The 17,552-nt window shown below is 35.5% G+C and overlaps 1 protein-coding gene across 1 annotated transcript; it reads right to left on the bottom strand.

Annotated features, from left to right (window-relative positions):
* Positions 1 to 1,491: 1,491 nt before the first annotated feature.
* DNAJC10 (DnaJ (Hsp40) homolog, subfamily C, member 10) lies at positions 1,492 to 17,362 on the bottom strand (the record flags this gene model as incomplete). Its single annotated transcript, XM_009069273.1, has 16 exons — positions 1,492 to 1,993; positions 2,513 to 2,629; positions 3,817 to 3,936; positions 4,393 to 4,540; positions 4,906 to 4,959; positions 6,645 to 6,778; positions 8,088 to 8,243; positions 9,265 to 9,366; positions 10,115 to 10,231; positions 10,494 to 10,621; positions 12,391 to 12,505; positions 13,257 to 13,370; positions 14,106 to 14,195; positions 15,540 to 15,677; positions 16,040 to 16,083; positions 17,285 to 17,362. Coding segments are annotated over 16 exons (1,667 nt in total), but the record flags the coding sequence as incomplete, so codon positions are not given.
* Positions 17,363 to 17,552: the final 190 nt, after the last annotated feature.

Raw genomic sequence — 17,552 nt, forward strand, 5'->3', positions numbered from 1 at the left:
GAGACTGGATATGGCACTTAGTGCCATCGTCCAGTAAGGACAGTAGGGTTGGTCTTGATGATCTTTGAGGTCTTTTCCAACCCGATGAATTCTATGATTTACATCTCAAAACAAGGCTCTATTGACATTTAAACTAAATCCTCCTACCCACAGCATAAATGAGTTTCAAAGCCAGGAGCCTGGACAAAGTAAGTCAGGGTGGAGGATATTTTGATGAGGGTAGTAGTTTTTCTTTTCATAATAGTTACCTGTATTGCTTCAAATAACTAAACCAGAAAGAAGTGATAACTTTTTACAATGCGCTGAAGTATGAGTAAAGCCATAGCAAAGCCAGAATATTCTTATGTTACCCCTGTCTTACAGAGGAGACTGCCAGGAATCACTGTATATAAAAGAAATATATATAAAGAAGAAACTGTACAAATGCCTATAGTAGGTTATTTTTATTAGATTTTTAACAGTAGGATCCTGGAGTATCTAACCATGACCTCATTCTCCAGGAAGAGGGCAGAAGGTGGGAACTGCAGTCACAGTGACAGGCAAAAACTGACCAAAACAGAGTTTGTATTATAATTTTAATTTTTGGCTGTGATTGAGTTTGAAGTTTGATTTGGATGTGGAAAGATCTACTTTATTAAAAAATAGGTGCAATACATTCTCTTCTCTCTCAGAATAATATGCTGCATGACCACATATCAATAGAGGCACCACTGAACGTAGAAGAAACATTTGAATGTCTCCTAGTTATTAGCATTTCATTTGTTGCTGCTGCCTTCTTGAAATAAATTACTTGTAGATAACAATGTATTTACAAATTTGTAATACTCATACTACACTGACTAGTAATGCCAGATCTAAATCCATGGAGAGAAGCAGAAAAGTCCATCTGACAAGTTTTCAGTAGCATTTTATTGAAAACATGAAACATTCATTTGCAGATGTTGCGTTGGCTTGTGTAATTTTTCTTGTCTATTTAGAAGCTATGAAAAATATTACTCTTTAGAGTGGGAAGTATGAGGAGACTTTGCAATGTACAGTGTTCATTATTAACTTAAAGAAGGCACTTGCTATCCTGCTTGCCTAAAGATTCTGTGAAAACCAACCAGCCAAAACATGTCTGCAGAAAGAGGGAAAGTGTTAATGCCAATATAGGCTAAATATGACCACACAATACATTCCTATTTAAATACTTAAAAAGACAATAGTAAAAGATATGACCTAATGACTTAACCAGATCCTTCTATGACATAACCTACATTTTCAAAGTCAATGAAACACTGAGTTTGAATTCCTTTATTTTTTTTCCTTACTTAAAAAAAGGCAAAAACACAATCCCAAAACCAAACCAAAAAACTAAAGAAGTTCTTCAAAGTTCTGATCATCCAGGCAGCACCATCAGTGCCACAGTATAGTAATCCACTCAAGGTCAAGAGCAATTGAATTCAATAAACCGATCCTGCTACCAGTTCTTGATTTTATTTCTTAACAATTGACTAAACAATAATGCAACCCCAAAGCAGAATAATCATCAGGTACAACCATTTGTCTTTCAAATAGACAATCCCTCATTATGTTTCTGCATTGCAGAGTGGTTTGAGTGCATATTCAGCCATAGGCTGAGTGCCACATTCAAAAAGCAATTGAAGAGAGACAGAAAAAAATATAAGGAACTAGTTAAATGGGTAGGCAAAAGTGATACAGTCCACATTATCTGGTCAACTCCAATGTTTTACCAGGAAGAAGGGAGCTGGTCTATCCGAAGAAGGACATGCAGAAACATTGAATGCCTCCACCAAAACCAAAATGTATTCATCTCCACACAGTTTAACAGAATTCATACAGTCACATATGCCTGGGAACTCAAACTAGTTTTCATCTCTCTTGTCCTGCCATGAAATTAATCATCCTTATATTTTCCTTGTGGTGTCTTCTAAATTCACAGCTTCAGAATATTTTGAATCATATCTACCTTCTGTACCAGTCAGAGTTCATCCTAGTGACAAGAAAATAAACAACCAAGTTATTCTAAAAGTACCAATGCAAATATTTTTTCTTGTGATATAATTTTTTTCTGCAGTACTAATTTTTCAAATGGACAAACGTTTCTTAAATAGAATTCAGTGTAGTTAATAGGTGTGTTAGTATCTTCTTGCTGAGGTAAAATGCAAATCCCAGTCTTGCACTGATCAGCCTCTGGTGTCTGCCTACTAAATCTAGTCTCAGGAGTACAACTTAAGGATACAGTGCAACTCAACCATCTAACTTTAACACAGCTGTGCCATGTCCCATAAAATCCTGCTATAACTGATGTTGCAACTTCAGTGTTCAAGATGGAGAACTGAGTTTGAATGAATAATAGTAACCAAAACAAGACTGGAAGTAAAGTGTACCTGATACTATTTAAAGATACAGCATTTAATACTTCATGGACAAAGAACAAACACTAACAATTTTAAACAGCTGTTCTTTACAGCAAGTCTTTTTCAAAAGGCCCCACAGGAAGTGTTCTTACCTTATTTCTAGATTTTTTTCTTTTTCCTTTATTTTGCATTGCTTCTAATTTCTCATTCAAAATGTCGGCAATACCTTTTGCATCTCGGCTGTCTATGTATTCCCCAAGAATATTTTTCTTAAAAAAAACAAACAAAGCAAAACAGAGTATGGGTAATATGTCACACACTTTTACACTGACTAGGAATCTGCTTGCTTTCAGACAAAATTCAAGAGGAATGCAGGGAAGAAGACAATGGCTCTCATAGGTTGATTTGTGATGCATGGATATATTTTTGTCTCTGCTTAAACAATGCTGATTGTCTTTATATATAGAACCACTCTTAGCTGCTCGTTTTCAAAACTACACAAATTTCATCTTGATCCTTAACAAAACCTGAAAAAGCTTCAATTTGCTCACATTATTCAGCTAAATATTTACTGTAGCTATTATAAATCCTGCCACTTTGTAATCTATGTTTATGAAATCTCTCAGTGTGGGTCACTACTTTTGAGACCTGAAAAGCCTTTACTCTTTACCACAAACAAATCATTGAATTTGATGGGATTGTGCAGGGAAGGATTTCTAGAACTTCCCATAAGAGATTCAGTTAAAAAAAGGGAAAAGTATAATTATGAGGATTGGCTTAACTATCAGAATGCATTGAATACTTTCTCTTCAGCATTAATACATTTAAAAAGAAGACTGATATTTTTGAAATGTAACAGTTTTACAAGAATAAACGCAATTTCCTAGAACTATTTGCAAACTTTGAATCTTTTTCATTTACTACTACTCTGTTAGTAGGAAATGTTGATCTCAGAGTCAGAACTGATAATGGAAATGGTTTGATAAGGTTTGTGTTTGAAGCAGAACACAACTATTATCTTTTTTATCAATTTTTATCTTAAATTAAATTATTTAAGTCAAAGTTATTCTTTCAATATAATCACAACACTTCATTATATTTCTCTTTAGCCAAAACGAACTTATCCACATTTCATTTGGAGAGAGACTGCCTGCTATTGGGTAGCCAGTGGTGGAATTGATAAATATTGAAAAACATTTTGTCACCTAAGACCCCAAAAAATTAAACTCTGGTTCTGGATAAGCCCATATTTTAGTTACTGTTCTATTAATTTACAATTTATTATTACTGTATCACTGTCCTACTATTTTAAGTATTGCTGAAACTGATTATTACTGTATCTCTGAAATATATAAATAGTGTACTTTAATACATTACAGAAATATTCTCTTCAGTCTTCAAGTGAAATGAAATGCATCTACTAACAGTACCTGCTCACCAGCAGGTGACACTTTACCTTTGCTCCTTGGTAGGGGTAAAACTTAACAGTAGGATAGGCTCTGATGTCAGCAGTTTGACAGGTGTGAGCATATGCCTGACAGTCTACTTTTCCAGCTTTTACTTTTCCTTTGATGGCCTAAAAAGAAATGTTTATTAGTAACAAACTTCAGGTTTCCATGGGTGACTAGGCAAATAACTGGAAGAAGCCAGCAGTGCAGCTAAAAGTAAACAAAAAATAAATGTTGCTCCAATCTTTCACATACTTCAGCATAGTTGCTGCTTGCTTCCCACACCGTTAACCTTGTATCAGGAGTTACTGTGTGTTCAGCAGAGCACTTGTACTTGAATTCAGGGTAAAGCACAAAAGTACATTACAGCTCCAAAGGTCACCCCATCCTAAGTTGAAATCTGTCTGAAAAGAGGGTGTGTGTGTCTGTGCAAGAGACAACACCCACGGGCTATGTGGGACCTAGAATAAGGAGGCTCATTGGAGTATTGTGGTTTTGGGATGACTGCTACGAACTAAAGTGCTGATGACCAACATTCTAACCATTATGAGTGTCAGAATCTGCTAATATAGTTGCAAACCTACCCGTGCAAGGATCTCAAATTCAGGAGCAAAATTCTGGCAAGGTCCACACCAAGGAGCATAAAAATCGATGACCCAGTGATCTTTCCCATTCAGAACCTTTTCTGTGAAGCTCTGAGGAGTGAGGTCTACAGACACTTGTGGCAAATATCTGTGCAGAAGGGAAGAATAACAGTCATAACACATTCAAAACTTCAAACAATATTCAAATTCCATTTAAGGAAAGTTTCTGAAATTAGGAATATCAGTTGTCTGAAGATCCCTACTTCACATTTCGTGCTAAAATAGAATGACTTTTTAAAAGTCATAAACAAAATAATAATATGGTCTCCAGGGAATGGGTGGACAATATGGAATATGCTATTTAAAGAACTAGAAACCTTAATGTTTTAAATTAAGAAATACTTATACCCAAATGTTTTTAATTCTTGATGTACATGGCATTTAAATATCTATTTCTCCTAGCAAGCAAACTATATAAGCAGCTAATGAACAATGTTTAATGAAGTAACTTACCCTAATGCCCAACCTCTCAGTGAGTACGAATCTCTGTGCCATCCATTGTAGCTACTATAAACAGATTAAAAACAAAGGTCCAGTTGCACAGTAGTTCATGTTTGAAAAAAACCAAAAACCTCAGAAGACTTGAGAGAATCAAATAAATGATCTTAAATGCATATATTTTAGGATGTATTTCTACTTTGCCTTCAAATCTGAATACATAGAAGTCTTGTTAATATACTTCTGCCTACAGAATTAAGGACTAGAAGATGAAGAAAGAACAAAATCCTATGTCAGGGGAACACAGAAGCTTTGATAGCTAGAACTATTTTGGATTAAGGATCTTTGGTAATAACTTGAGAAAAAATTGCAGGCTCTAAGAAACATGACAACTAAAATGGAATATCTTAATATATTTTCTAGTTATGCTCATTCATTACAATGAAACAATCATTACTTGTATACATTTCCCTCAATTTGACAGTAGAAAGCCAGACAAACTAGTTACCTGGACAAGGATTTAGTATTTGGACTTTCAGGGCATTGCTTAGTTTTGAAATTCCAAGGCCAGGTTTAAAACAGAAAAGATTAAATCAGGATTCATATCCACTGATTTACAACTTTTTAACACAACAGTTACCTGGTCAAAATCTGATCTGATAGTTTTTGGTGATCTTTCTTTTAAGACACAAATTTCCATACCTTTGCTGACTCGTGATTAGAAATTTGACATTTAACAGTCATTCATCAATGTAGTTGTTTTAAACAAGAAAAGAAATAATTCTATTTTTAAGAGAAACTTTATATAGAAGTGAATGAAAGCAAGCAGTGCAATGGGGAAAGCTACTGAAGTCTGCTATTATACACTACAATGAGGTGGCATTACAATTTATTATCTGCCAGCATATGATACAACTTTCCAATCTGTAAAATAATGAAGCAACACATCTGCTCTTTCAGGTGGTTATCTGTCTTTAAATATGTATGTGCCTCTTAAAATCCCTGCATCTTCAAACAGTACTGTGAAGTAGAGGGACAGGCAGTTTGTTTGTGGCCAGATTTTATTTCCATTAGAATATCTGAGACCAGCAATGAGGAGAGAGACTTGGGCATGATGGTGGATGAGAAGCTCACCATGAGCTGCAGTGTGAGCTCAGCTCAGAAAGCCAATTGTTCAAAGCCAGGCTGGATGAGTCCTTGAGCAACCTGGTCTGGTGAGGAGGTGTCCCTACCCAGGGGTTGGGACTAGATGATCTGTAAGGCCCATTCCAACCCCTCAAATTCTATGATTCCATGATTTTTGACACAATGAATGGATGACAACATGCACTGGACAACTTTTGCAATGGTGCTAACAGATAGTTGACAGGGATTGTTGACATCACAGGGTTGTTGCTTCTATCAGTTAGGTCTCACACATTTTTTATATTACATGATTTAAATTATCTACTTGTTGTAACAAGAAAATTAAAGTTAGAATGTTAAATTGTAACAGGCAATTAAAGTTAGAAAGGTGATAAAAAAAAGAACAAGAGCTAAAAATTAAGATTCCTAAGGTATTGTCAGTTCGGATTAAGTGAAATGAAATGGCAAAATGAAATGATGCTAGTTTGAAATAACAAAGCCAATGACATCCAGTACAGTAATATAGTCTGTTATACTAGCTGTGATGAACCTTTTCTACACAACAGCAGATGTGTCTTTGTCTTGTTCCACATCATGAAATGTTTCCCAAACTGAAGCAATGTACTTACTAATAATGATGAGCTGTGTTTGATTTTTGGGGAAAGAGGCTTATTTCTGGATATCCACGAACACTTTCTTGGTGACAGAAAGAATAATATTTTTGACAATCCACACTACCTACACTGATTAATCCATTTAACATCTGAAAAAGAAGTAAACCTACAATCAAATGTGTTAATCAATACTACTACAATTTCAGTAATACTTTAAGTCTTTATCACTTAGTTGGGGGGGAAGCAAACCCAACAGAACAGGCCATGATTATCCTCTTACCAGGCTTTCCTCTTGCCTGTAAATGGATCACTGGTATCTAGTAAGAACCAGCCACCCCAGGTGCATTCCCATCATGCACATATACTTTAGTATAGGCTGCATGCACATAGCTCACGGGGCACCTACCTTACCTCAGAGGTACCTGTGTGATTTAGTATAAGGAATACCATATTTCCTATCATAGGCCCAGTAATTATGACAGCTCCTGGTCCAGTGCAGATGTGCTATCAGTTGCACAACTGGCCTGTGTCTTGAACGTACTGTTACAAAGGCCCAAAATATTTGGCATGGGCAGGGAAACTGATAATTACTGAACATGTACTATAGAGCTACTAATACTTCACAGACATTTCACCAGAATATAGAATCCTGGCTAGAACTCCTAGTTGTTCTATATGTCTGAAAATCATGGGCTTGTTTCCAAAGGCCTAATTTCTTTTTTTCCCCCCAAGGTTTCTAGTTCAAATTCCTAGAAACATCTCCAGGAATGGCTGTCAGTAAGGTAATAGTACTTTTGCAAATGGGAGAACACTGCAAAAGTAATGACCTTGCCCAATAAAAACACTCTCCCCAATCCCAACCATTCCATTTTGAAGTATGTGTAGTTCAGCTGACAATCAGCTTTGAAGTGTATATGGTATTTAACATTTACTTACTTTCAGTGAAGAAAACAAGATCTCAAAAAAAAATAATCTTCCTAATATAGGAAATAATTAAGTTGGGTAAGATTGAATTTCTTTAATCTGAAATTCAAGTTAGATGTTTCATCAAGGTCTCACTGCTATCTTAAAGATGACTAATGATCATAAGAACACTGAGAATAAAGTGGCAAGTTACTTCAACCAATTCTCATCTAATTTATTGATAAATCTTTGTCATATTTTAAGTAAATGCAGAGCTGTTGCCTATCTGAAGCATTAATAAAAGCTGGCTACTCTGAAGTTTCCTAGACATGGGAAAACTGGATTACAATATTAATGTATGAATCTTTTAAAAAGCCAAATAAAACCTTGTATTTGAAACAATATAAAACTGTCAGGTAGGAATTACCTGGTTTTTCCACAACATTAATCTCTAGATTTTCTCAGTTGACAAATCTCTCAAGAAACTAGTTTCACTAGCTCAGTAATTCCACAGAAAAGCAAACAAAGGCAGAAGGATATTTGAATGTCAATTACCCTGGCCATTTTTTTCCATTCTGGCATTAAAGCCTGACAAGGTCCACACCACGGAGCGTAGAAGTCAACCATCCAGATTTCCTCTCGTTTTCTTCTCTGAACTAATTCAACAAATGTCTCTGGTGTTAGGGAGACCACAGATGGATTCCTAAGATCCTAAATAAAGACAGTTTATAGACATATACTGTGCAACAGTAAGGTATTCCATATTTAATGCCATCATGTACAAATAGACTGCATCAAATTCTGAGAATGTCCTGTGAAATTTGCTTGCTGCTGTGGTAGGGAAGACTCCACTCCAGTGAAAGGCATGGAAACATCCAAAGTCATCCCTTCAACCAAAAATCCTATGCCTGGTTTGTTGGAAAAAGCTATCAAAAAAATACAGCCAGGCTCCAAAAGAGAGGATTTTTTTTTCCCTTTCTCAATAAAAGGAGGTAAAAGGCAAGAAATTCAACAAGAACAGGCATTATGAAACTCAACCATACTATTTAGGCTGGGATGCAGAATACATATGGCACACTATGGGCCTCTGGTTATCAGCTGAAAAAGACTAATCTCCACCTGTTTCTGCATGTGTGCTTGAACCTGCTTTGTCTGAGCTACCAGGAGAGCACAGTCTCTTTAAAGAGTGGAAAATACCCTGCAGATATAAGCAGGCTGTAAGAAGAGAACCTGAATGCTGGACCAAAGTTGAGTGCCAGAACTTCCACATCAACAATGACCAGTACCAGTGAATTGCAGTTCTGCAAGTTAGGAAAGTTCAAGGACAGCTGAGAATGTGGAGAACAACAGGCTAATGGACAAAAATGTGAACCTCCTCCTATGTCAAGATGTGTATGTCCGGCATTTTCACCTTAAAATGTGAATTGCTATAATATTAATGCCTTTATTTTCTCTATGAGACATAAATCATTACTATTACTTGACAAATTGGAAGAGAATTTCCTAATGAACTCAAAGACATTGCTTGACAGAATAGGGAAGTTAATTATTAGGTGTCAAATCCCCAGCTGACAGTTGCTGGATCACTTTTCTTGTCCAAAGTTTTTTCACCCTTTATCTTCCTAGTCTAATTAATAACAAAAAAATATATCTTAGAACCTTCCAACTAACGAACATTTGTGGATGAGCTGTGTACAGAGCAAGACTGCATCAAGCATTATAATTTACATACCTCTATAAACTCCAAGATCTGCTCAGCAGAGTGATGTCCTTCATATTCATGAACATCAGACTGATTGAACACAACTGTTGTTGGATAAGCTCGAATGTTATGCTAACAAAACAGACAATAAGATCGCACAGAATGATTAGGTTTCTTGTACTTGCCTCTACTGTCATTGGTATTGGTGGCTCACAGCTGCTAATCTACTCAGTTTGTACAGTACAACTGCTCGGACTTACATGCAGGTGGCAATCTGACACCATTACAAATCAGTACCAAGAAGGTGCCAATTGTATTCAGAGATGGCATAATTTGTGATGAATTTAAAAACCAGCCAGTAGTTCTTTTGCTGTGCTCCACAAATACAGGAATTAATCCGTGAGCCTTCTAAGCCTTAACTTTAAAGCTATACCCAGTCCTCAGGTGGAAATATTTGTACTTTATGAATAACTATTGTTTACTATAGAACATAGACACTTCCAGGATTCGAATTCTTCAGTGTGTAAAAACATCTAAATAAAACTTTAAAAAGCTTGTCCTTTTTTGTTAATCTTCCATATGTTTGAAGACATTAAAAAAACCAGAATTATTAAGTTCTGAGGCTTCTAGAGTCTTCCAGTAACACTATGAAATCAGAACAAAAAGTGACCTGTATTTTGCATTAATATATTACCTGCAGTGTTTGCATAGTTTGCTCCTTTGAAAAAAAGTTGTGATACTAGTGCTTATTCAGTTTGCTACCCTTTATGAAAGTAACAAAGGACAAGCATTGTCTGCCCTTATCCCCTTACCTCCAATAAGAAGAAAATAATATTCTTTGAAAGGATTATATTTCATTATTTTAGTTGCTGCAGCTTACCATATTGCAAAGCCCTTCGTGGACGGTACAGTCTAGTGTTCCAAATTTAAGCTGACCATAAAGATGTTTTGATGCTTTTCTCAGCTCTGGTAACAAAGCTCGACATGGAGGACACCACTAGAAAACAAAATGCAAGGAAATGCAATTATTTTCCCTGCAGCTGGCTCTCAGAAGAATGTCTGAGATTACTAATATGCTGCTTTGACAACAGACTCCACTAAATACAACACCCACACAGTCTACAAACTACTGCCGCCAAGGAATGAGGAATTACAATCTCATGATGCTGAAGGATGATTTCAAGATACTTCTTAGTACCTTGTTACATAGCTACAGAACAGATTTCAGAAGAAGGAAAATGTACACATTAAATATTTACCGGTGCAAAGAAATCCACAAGCCATGGTTCCTTCTCTTTGTCAGGAAAATTCTGAGGTCCCAGTGTGATGACATGGGAGTTAACACTTTCTTTGGCAAATGCAACAATGTCATATAAGATTTTCTTTCCTTCAAAGAACAACGTAGAAAGGAAATTTTATTTTACCTCACAAGAGGTGTCATTAAAAAACACTGTGATAGCAACAGGAATCTTTCAGTTCCTTTGTCTGATCTTTAAACACTGCCTGCTTTAATAAACTTAACAGATACTGACTTGCTTTTTCTCAGGAAGACAATGTTAAACTGTCCAAACCTACAGAGGCAGGACATACTGTAGGTGATAGTTGATATTTTGCTAAATATTAAACCGGACAGTTACCCAATACTAGCAAAATAAATGTTTTATCCAAGACAAAACATGTGTTTGTCAAACAAAATGACTGCATTTTTTGTGACTGGACTATTGGCTGTTTTACCATCTTACTAGTGCTGGAATTAAAAACTTACTATTCCAGATACGCTTGACTTGGCAAAGAGGTTGACACAGTAAAAACTTCAAGCAAAATAAATGATACTGATAAATCACAGCTATTTAGGAGTAAAAGTGAAGTCACTGCTCGCACAGGTCCAATGGGCAAAGAAAGTCTCTTCACACCCTCTGTATACATATTTGTCAGCAGAAATTAAAACTGGTCTTGAAATGAACCAAGAATAAGAACTTCAAGGTAATCAAATCTGAAGTCACTGCACAATGAGTAAGTAAGATTTATTAATGTCCTTAGATTTTAAACCATTGAAGCCTATCAATATAGCATATAAAAAAGCCTGATTCCTTTGAGTATTATATTGTCATAAACACTGGAGTGACATAACTAATGGCACATTCTGGATGCCATCTATTTTGTAAATAGTAAACCAAACCATTAAGAACAAATAAAAGTATACACTGTAGTTCAATGTACTTCTCTTACACTGTAAAAATGCTGTATGAATAAGACCCTTTCTTAGGTCCTCTGCAGGAGTGGAAATGGCAAAAAGTATATTAAGCTTTTCCTAGCAGCAATCATTAGATGTATGGGATCACCTCTCCCCCTTACATAAGTAGTCAAGGGACTTCTGTAAGTAGTCCCTTTTCTAAGTAGTCAAAAACTTTTCTCCTTTCTTGTTTATTACAGTACTGAGGTTCTGACTTATTTCTAGCAAGCTGCTTCTAATACTTCAGAGGCTGAAAAAGGAGAACTTCATCTTGCATAACTGCCTTATGCCACATTCTGGATGAAGCTACACCTATTTCTGCAAGCTATATCTCTGCTTCAGTCTCCATTCTTCTTGAACCAGCATTTTTGAATCCTCTTAGCAGCACATAGTAACATAGTTCCAAACTTTCCAGAGAGGAAACTGCTATGTTGAAAATGAAAATAAGTGGTAAAAGTCTCAATATACCTTTTCTTGGATGGAAGTTAACAAAGCATGGAACTAGTTTTAGTGCAGTGACACATGAAACAGAACCCAAGTTTCTCAAGTTGGCTGCACTGTGTAACTAGCACATTAAGCTTCTGTGAAGGGTGTGTCTTACAGCATTCTTTGTTATCCTACCCAAAGCAGAAGCTGTCCTGATCAGCTTCAAAGATTTTACTTGTATGCAATTATGTAAATGATGTTGAAACAGACAGGATAGTAAACACATCTCCTGGCATCTGATGACTTTTTACCCAGGAAAAATAGCAAAAAACACAGGAAATTCTAAGTTTGTGCAAGGCTACAGTACAGTCAGAGGAAAATCAGCCAATATTAAAAGCTACAAATCTGTTCTTTGGGAAAACAAATGCAGTTTGCCAAATATATTGTCATCTCAAAGTGATTATGTAATGACTTAAAGCTGCCAAAGTTTCCCTTACCATGATGAATTTCATAATCGCCAGTCCCTTTTCCTTTGAAGACTGCTAAACAAGGCTGATAGACATACAGTTTGTTGCAGATGGTGGGTGAGGAAAGACAGTCAAACCTGCCAACCTATTTAACAGAAAATTTTAATAAAAGCAGACTAATTTATATAGATTAACATATTTTGAAAAGCAGTAAGAGCTACAAAAAAAGGTAAAAGTATGGAAAAGTAGTAGCATTTTTATAAGCAACAGAGGTCTTAAAGTATGATGTTCAAGGAAAACTCCTAGACAGCTAAATTACGTTGCTTGCTAATTTTTAATTTAAAGGCCAAAATCAGGAATAAAACCTTAAAGAATTCCCTTTTTACCCCCTCCATATAAAATAGCAAGGAAACAAAAAGACACCTAAAATAAATGTGGCATTAAAATTCTTCTAGTCAAAGCAACAAATAAGAAAACCCCCCATACCTTATAGAATAACACAATCCATAGGCCTTTAGTACAAAGTTTGAATTTCTTTTCATTAAGAACATGTTCAACATGATCACAGGGTTTTCTGAATAATTAAAATATCCATAGATTTGATGTTGAATTCTTAACTCTATTTGTTAACTGAATGAGATCTGCAGCAACATTTCCCATGAGAGAGCAGATTTAAAAGACAATCTTTTCTAGCTACTTTAATTATACAAGCTGTATGGGTAACTCAATTGCTTGCTTTAAATTAAAAACTTTACTGCAGCTCTACCATGTGAAAGTAAATCTCTTTCAGTACCAGAAGTGGCAGGTGGTAGTAACAGCTAATAACAATGAAAACCATACTGACTTGCTCTTGGAATGTAAATGGTATTTAACACTAGATGAGTGAGAAGTCTTACCTGAATATGTTCATCTTTAAGTAAAAATTTAAGTTTCTTAAATTCCTGTACATTTGATTTATCACTGTCCCCAAACTGGAAGAAAAGCAGCCACCGGTGATGAGCCAAACGGTCCTTCAAATAAAGGGAAAGAAAACAAAAACACAGGACAAAAATTACTCCTAACTATACAAACCTGTAAAATCCTGTTGTGTTTTATAAAAGAAAATGCCCAATTATTCATCTAATCTCTGAGTGACCTCTCCACTCAACATATTCTTTTGTGTGCTCCTTCCACTAAACTTCCTTTTACTGCATCATAGTCAGAAAAGAGGAAAAAATCTGAGAAAAACCCTGTATACTTTTTGTTTCCATGGGCATTTCCTATTGTAAATCATTCTGCTAAGTGCAACTACAAGGGTGAAAAAAAGGCTTCCTCTTTTTTTTTTTTCCTCCAAGACATAAATTACTTTTATGACTCTTAATTTCAGTTCATACATAATTTACCATAGATTAACAAGTACTTTTTTCTTTCTTACATTACTGAACAAAATACATTTAAAACAGAATTCTCTATAATGTAGCTGATTTAAAAAAATAACTGGAAAGTTACAGCTGCAGAGTGAATTGCAATGGCAAATTCTGTGGTTTTCTATTTTCCTGTGAAATTTCCCCTTATTTTAGTTGGTTTGCTAAACAACAAAATTAAATGTAGATAAACAAATGTTAAATAATTTTGGGTACATATTAAAAAGAAGTAATTTTCAGTTAAATACTAGGTTGTTGTGTCAACGGGATTTGAAAAATGTAAAAAATTACAATAAAAATATATTATTTGAAGAAATCTTAACATATTTTTAAAAAACTTACCTCTAATGATTCTGCAGAGATAATTTCAAAGTCTGGTAGATGCTGCATTACTTCCTGATATATTTCTCTGGCATCCAAGGAGTTAAGAAACTAGGACAGAAAATTAACTGTCGTTGTTATATGGAATTACAAACATCAACCTGATTATTGATGATTAGTACTCAAAGTGTTGGGGAAATTATTCTCATTTGCTCCTTTCCATCAACTGGAGGATAAAGTTAGTATGTTGTTTGATAACTTCTTTTTCATGTATATAATTTCACAAACATCACTCTCAGAATCCTGCTTTTTAGCTCATTTGCCAACAACATTAAACTCAAGATATCATATTTTGTCCAGACAGGGACTAAAAGTCTGAAATGCAAATTTCAAGCCAAATCCAACAACTGAGTTTACCAGACTTCCAATCCAGTTTTACAACCTTCCTTAAGAAGCAATATGAACCAGTAACTCAGAGTTAGTAAGTTACAAGGTTCAAAGCAGGCAAGTTACAAATTTGATTTCCTTCTTTTAAAGATACAGATAACAGTAGTGACAATAAAAGAAAAAGCTCTACTTCAAACAGAAATATCTCCCAACAATTAAAGAAGTTAAAACTACCATATAAATGTAGGAGGAGGTAGCAATATTAGAACAGAGCTGAACAGCATAATCTGCAGTGACAGACACTGTAGGAGTACTTTTATCACACACGTCAGAGTAGTGTTTCTCAGACTTGTGATACCTGGGGCATATTCTTTCTGGAATAAAAAATTAGAGGCACATGGCAAACCATAGAATCATTTAAGATGGAAAAGACCTCGTAAGATCATCAACTCCAATCATTACCCCTGCCCTGCCAAGTCCACCACTAAATCATGTCCCCAGGTGCCACAACTACACATCTCTTAAAGATCTCATGGGTTACTGACTCAACCACTTCCCTGGGCAGCCTGTGCCAATGTCTGACAACCCTTTCGTTGAAGAAATGATTGCTAATATCCAATCTATACTGCCCCTGGCACAACTGGAGGACATTTCCTCTTGTCCTATCACTTTTAACCTGGGAGAAGAGACTCTCAAGCTTGCCCAGGATAGCTGGGTAGCAGCTTTAGAACTAGCTGCTAGTTGGGTGGTAACTGAGCACATCCTACCCCTGGACCCCCACAGCTGCTCAGGGAGGTTCCTGAGGAGGTGGCTAGGCAGAGCTACAGGCTGCTGCTCCTGTAGTGTGCTCCTGTTCACTCTCCCACCATTACAACAACTTGGGGACCACCTCCAGTATCACTGCCTGAGAAGACAGAAGGGATATAAACTCATAGCAGAGCATACAAGCTTAGATGAAATAGAAAAAAGCATCTTTTCTATGTAATAAGTCTGGAAATGACTTATACATTCCTTTACCATGGTAATCACCTTATTTTATCTAAATACAAAATTAAAAACATCTCATACCAAAACACCTCCTTTCTCTTTGTTATTTATGGTGGCTCCAGGTGGAAAGTATGCTGTAGTACTAGATGAGACATCTAAATTATCACAAAGCTCACCCTGGGTGCCACAGTCCATCCAGCCTACATTAGCAAGACCTTCCTGTAATGAAAAAGAAACAACACAAAACAAAACCAAATACAAAACCAAATAAGAGCATTTTTTAACTTCAGGTTCAGAAATGCTTTTGAAGTTCCCAACACAAGCAATTATATACAATATTTAGAAAATGGAAGGAAATCACACTATAATTCATTAGTTAACGCTCATATTTTATAAATTTCTTAAAAAATTTAATGTTATTTCAGTAGCTACTAAATCAAACATTTCACTCTTCTGAAAGTTAATGGGTTCCAGTAAACTCAGTGAGATCTTTATCTACAATATGATTCTTTCACTTCTCTTTTTTTTGTTTTGTTTGTTTTAAATATAACAGGTAATGCTTTTAAAGTGAAACTGCTTACCAACATGCCAGCTAGCTTGAGGCGTGTCTGGTAACTCAAGCAATCTGCAAAATAAAAATGATTTATTTACTAACACGAAACTTCACCTTATTAGTGCACTCAACCTACTTTTGCTTAGAATTACCCCTTTCCTCCTTACAAAGGTGACCATTTCTAAAGGTATGCCTCCTGACTGATTATCCAGTATTTCAGCAACTTGGAGTTATAGCATCTAGTAATCAGCACTTACTGATTGTCTACTCTCAGTTAAAAAGCCCCATGAATAACATTCTCTTGCTTCCTCAACACAGAATTCTCGTTTTAAAACATTTAGTATTTTATTTGCTGTATTAAGACTGACCTTTAAAATTTGCTAATGTTCCAAAAAAATAAATCCAAAAGGTATCTACATACTGTCTTGGAATGATATTTCAATGGAAATATCCATATTTTGTGATACAAATAATAAATCACTATAATAAATACATGATATACTGCCCATCCAGATTTTGAGTAGTTACCTTCTGATGCAGATTTTTTAAGTAAGAAGATGCATCATCCTCTCCTTGACTGAACCAAAGTTGAAAATTTAATAACAAAAGAGCTAAACCTTGAAATCAAGCTATTTACAAATGTAAATCCAAGACTGCAGCTCTGGCTATTCAGTTCGCAGAACAAAGGTCTCTTCATATGGCTGAGAAATCTTTATTTGTCAAAGGTGTAGTGCATTTACTGAGCTCTACCAGCCAAACAAGGTAACTTTCTCCTATACTGTTGTCCAGTGCTGATTCCAAGAAAGCCAGTGACAAACAGCTACAAAAAATAATGTGAATCTAAACTTTGACACGAAACTAGTGGTAAGAGCCAATTACTATGTCCAAACCTAACTTAAGAGAAATCATTCAGCTGAATTTTCGTGGTTTAAAGGGGACACACATCCTTTCTTCTATTCAGCTATCTGGACAAGCTGCCATGTACCTATGCAATATTTGTCATTTGAGCTTAAAACTAAAGTTAGAACCTATTTCTGCAGTTCCCTTTCTGAGCAGTTACACTTGAGTGTTGCTTTAATTAGACACGAGTCTATCACAGAAGCATAAAAGCATAATTTTTCTATTAATGTCCCTTTTGTCAAACTGCATCTAAAATGGAACTTAAATGACCCACACTCCAAATACTGAGATCACCTAAGATGTGATTATGCTACCATCAACAAAAGTTCTTTTATTTCTGTTGCCTTATTTGGAAAGTATTTATTATACCTACCCCCATGCTCAGCACAGAAGGTGATCAGCCAACCAATGCCAGAAGCAAATGAGGTTTCAATGGCATTAACAAAATTTCCTGAGAGTGAAAAAATTTGCATCAGTTTGTGACTAGCACAACATGATTACGAAACAAGGTTTTATATTTATATTAGCAAATTACACAAACTATTTTTAATTGCAAAAAGAAGACTTAGCAACGGTTGACAGAATCAGTCATATACATAGTTTCTGCTATATTTTATATTCATAGAATCATAGAATTTAAG

The sequence above is a fragment of the Acanthisitta chloris genome, unplaced genomic scaffold, assembly GCF_000695815.1.
Source record: "Acanthisitta chloris isolate BGI_N310 unplaced genomic scaffold, ASM69581v1 scaffold21782, whole genome shotgun sequence".
NCBI classification, from domain to species: domain Eukaryota; kingdom Metazoa; phylum Chordata; class Aves; order Passeriformes; family Acanthisittidae; genus Acanthisitta; species Acanthisitta chloris.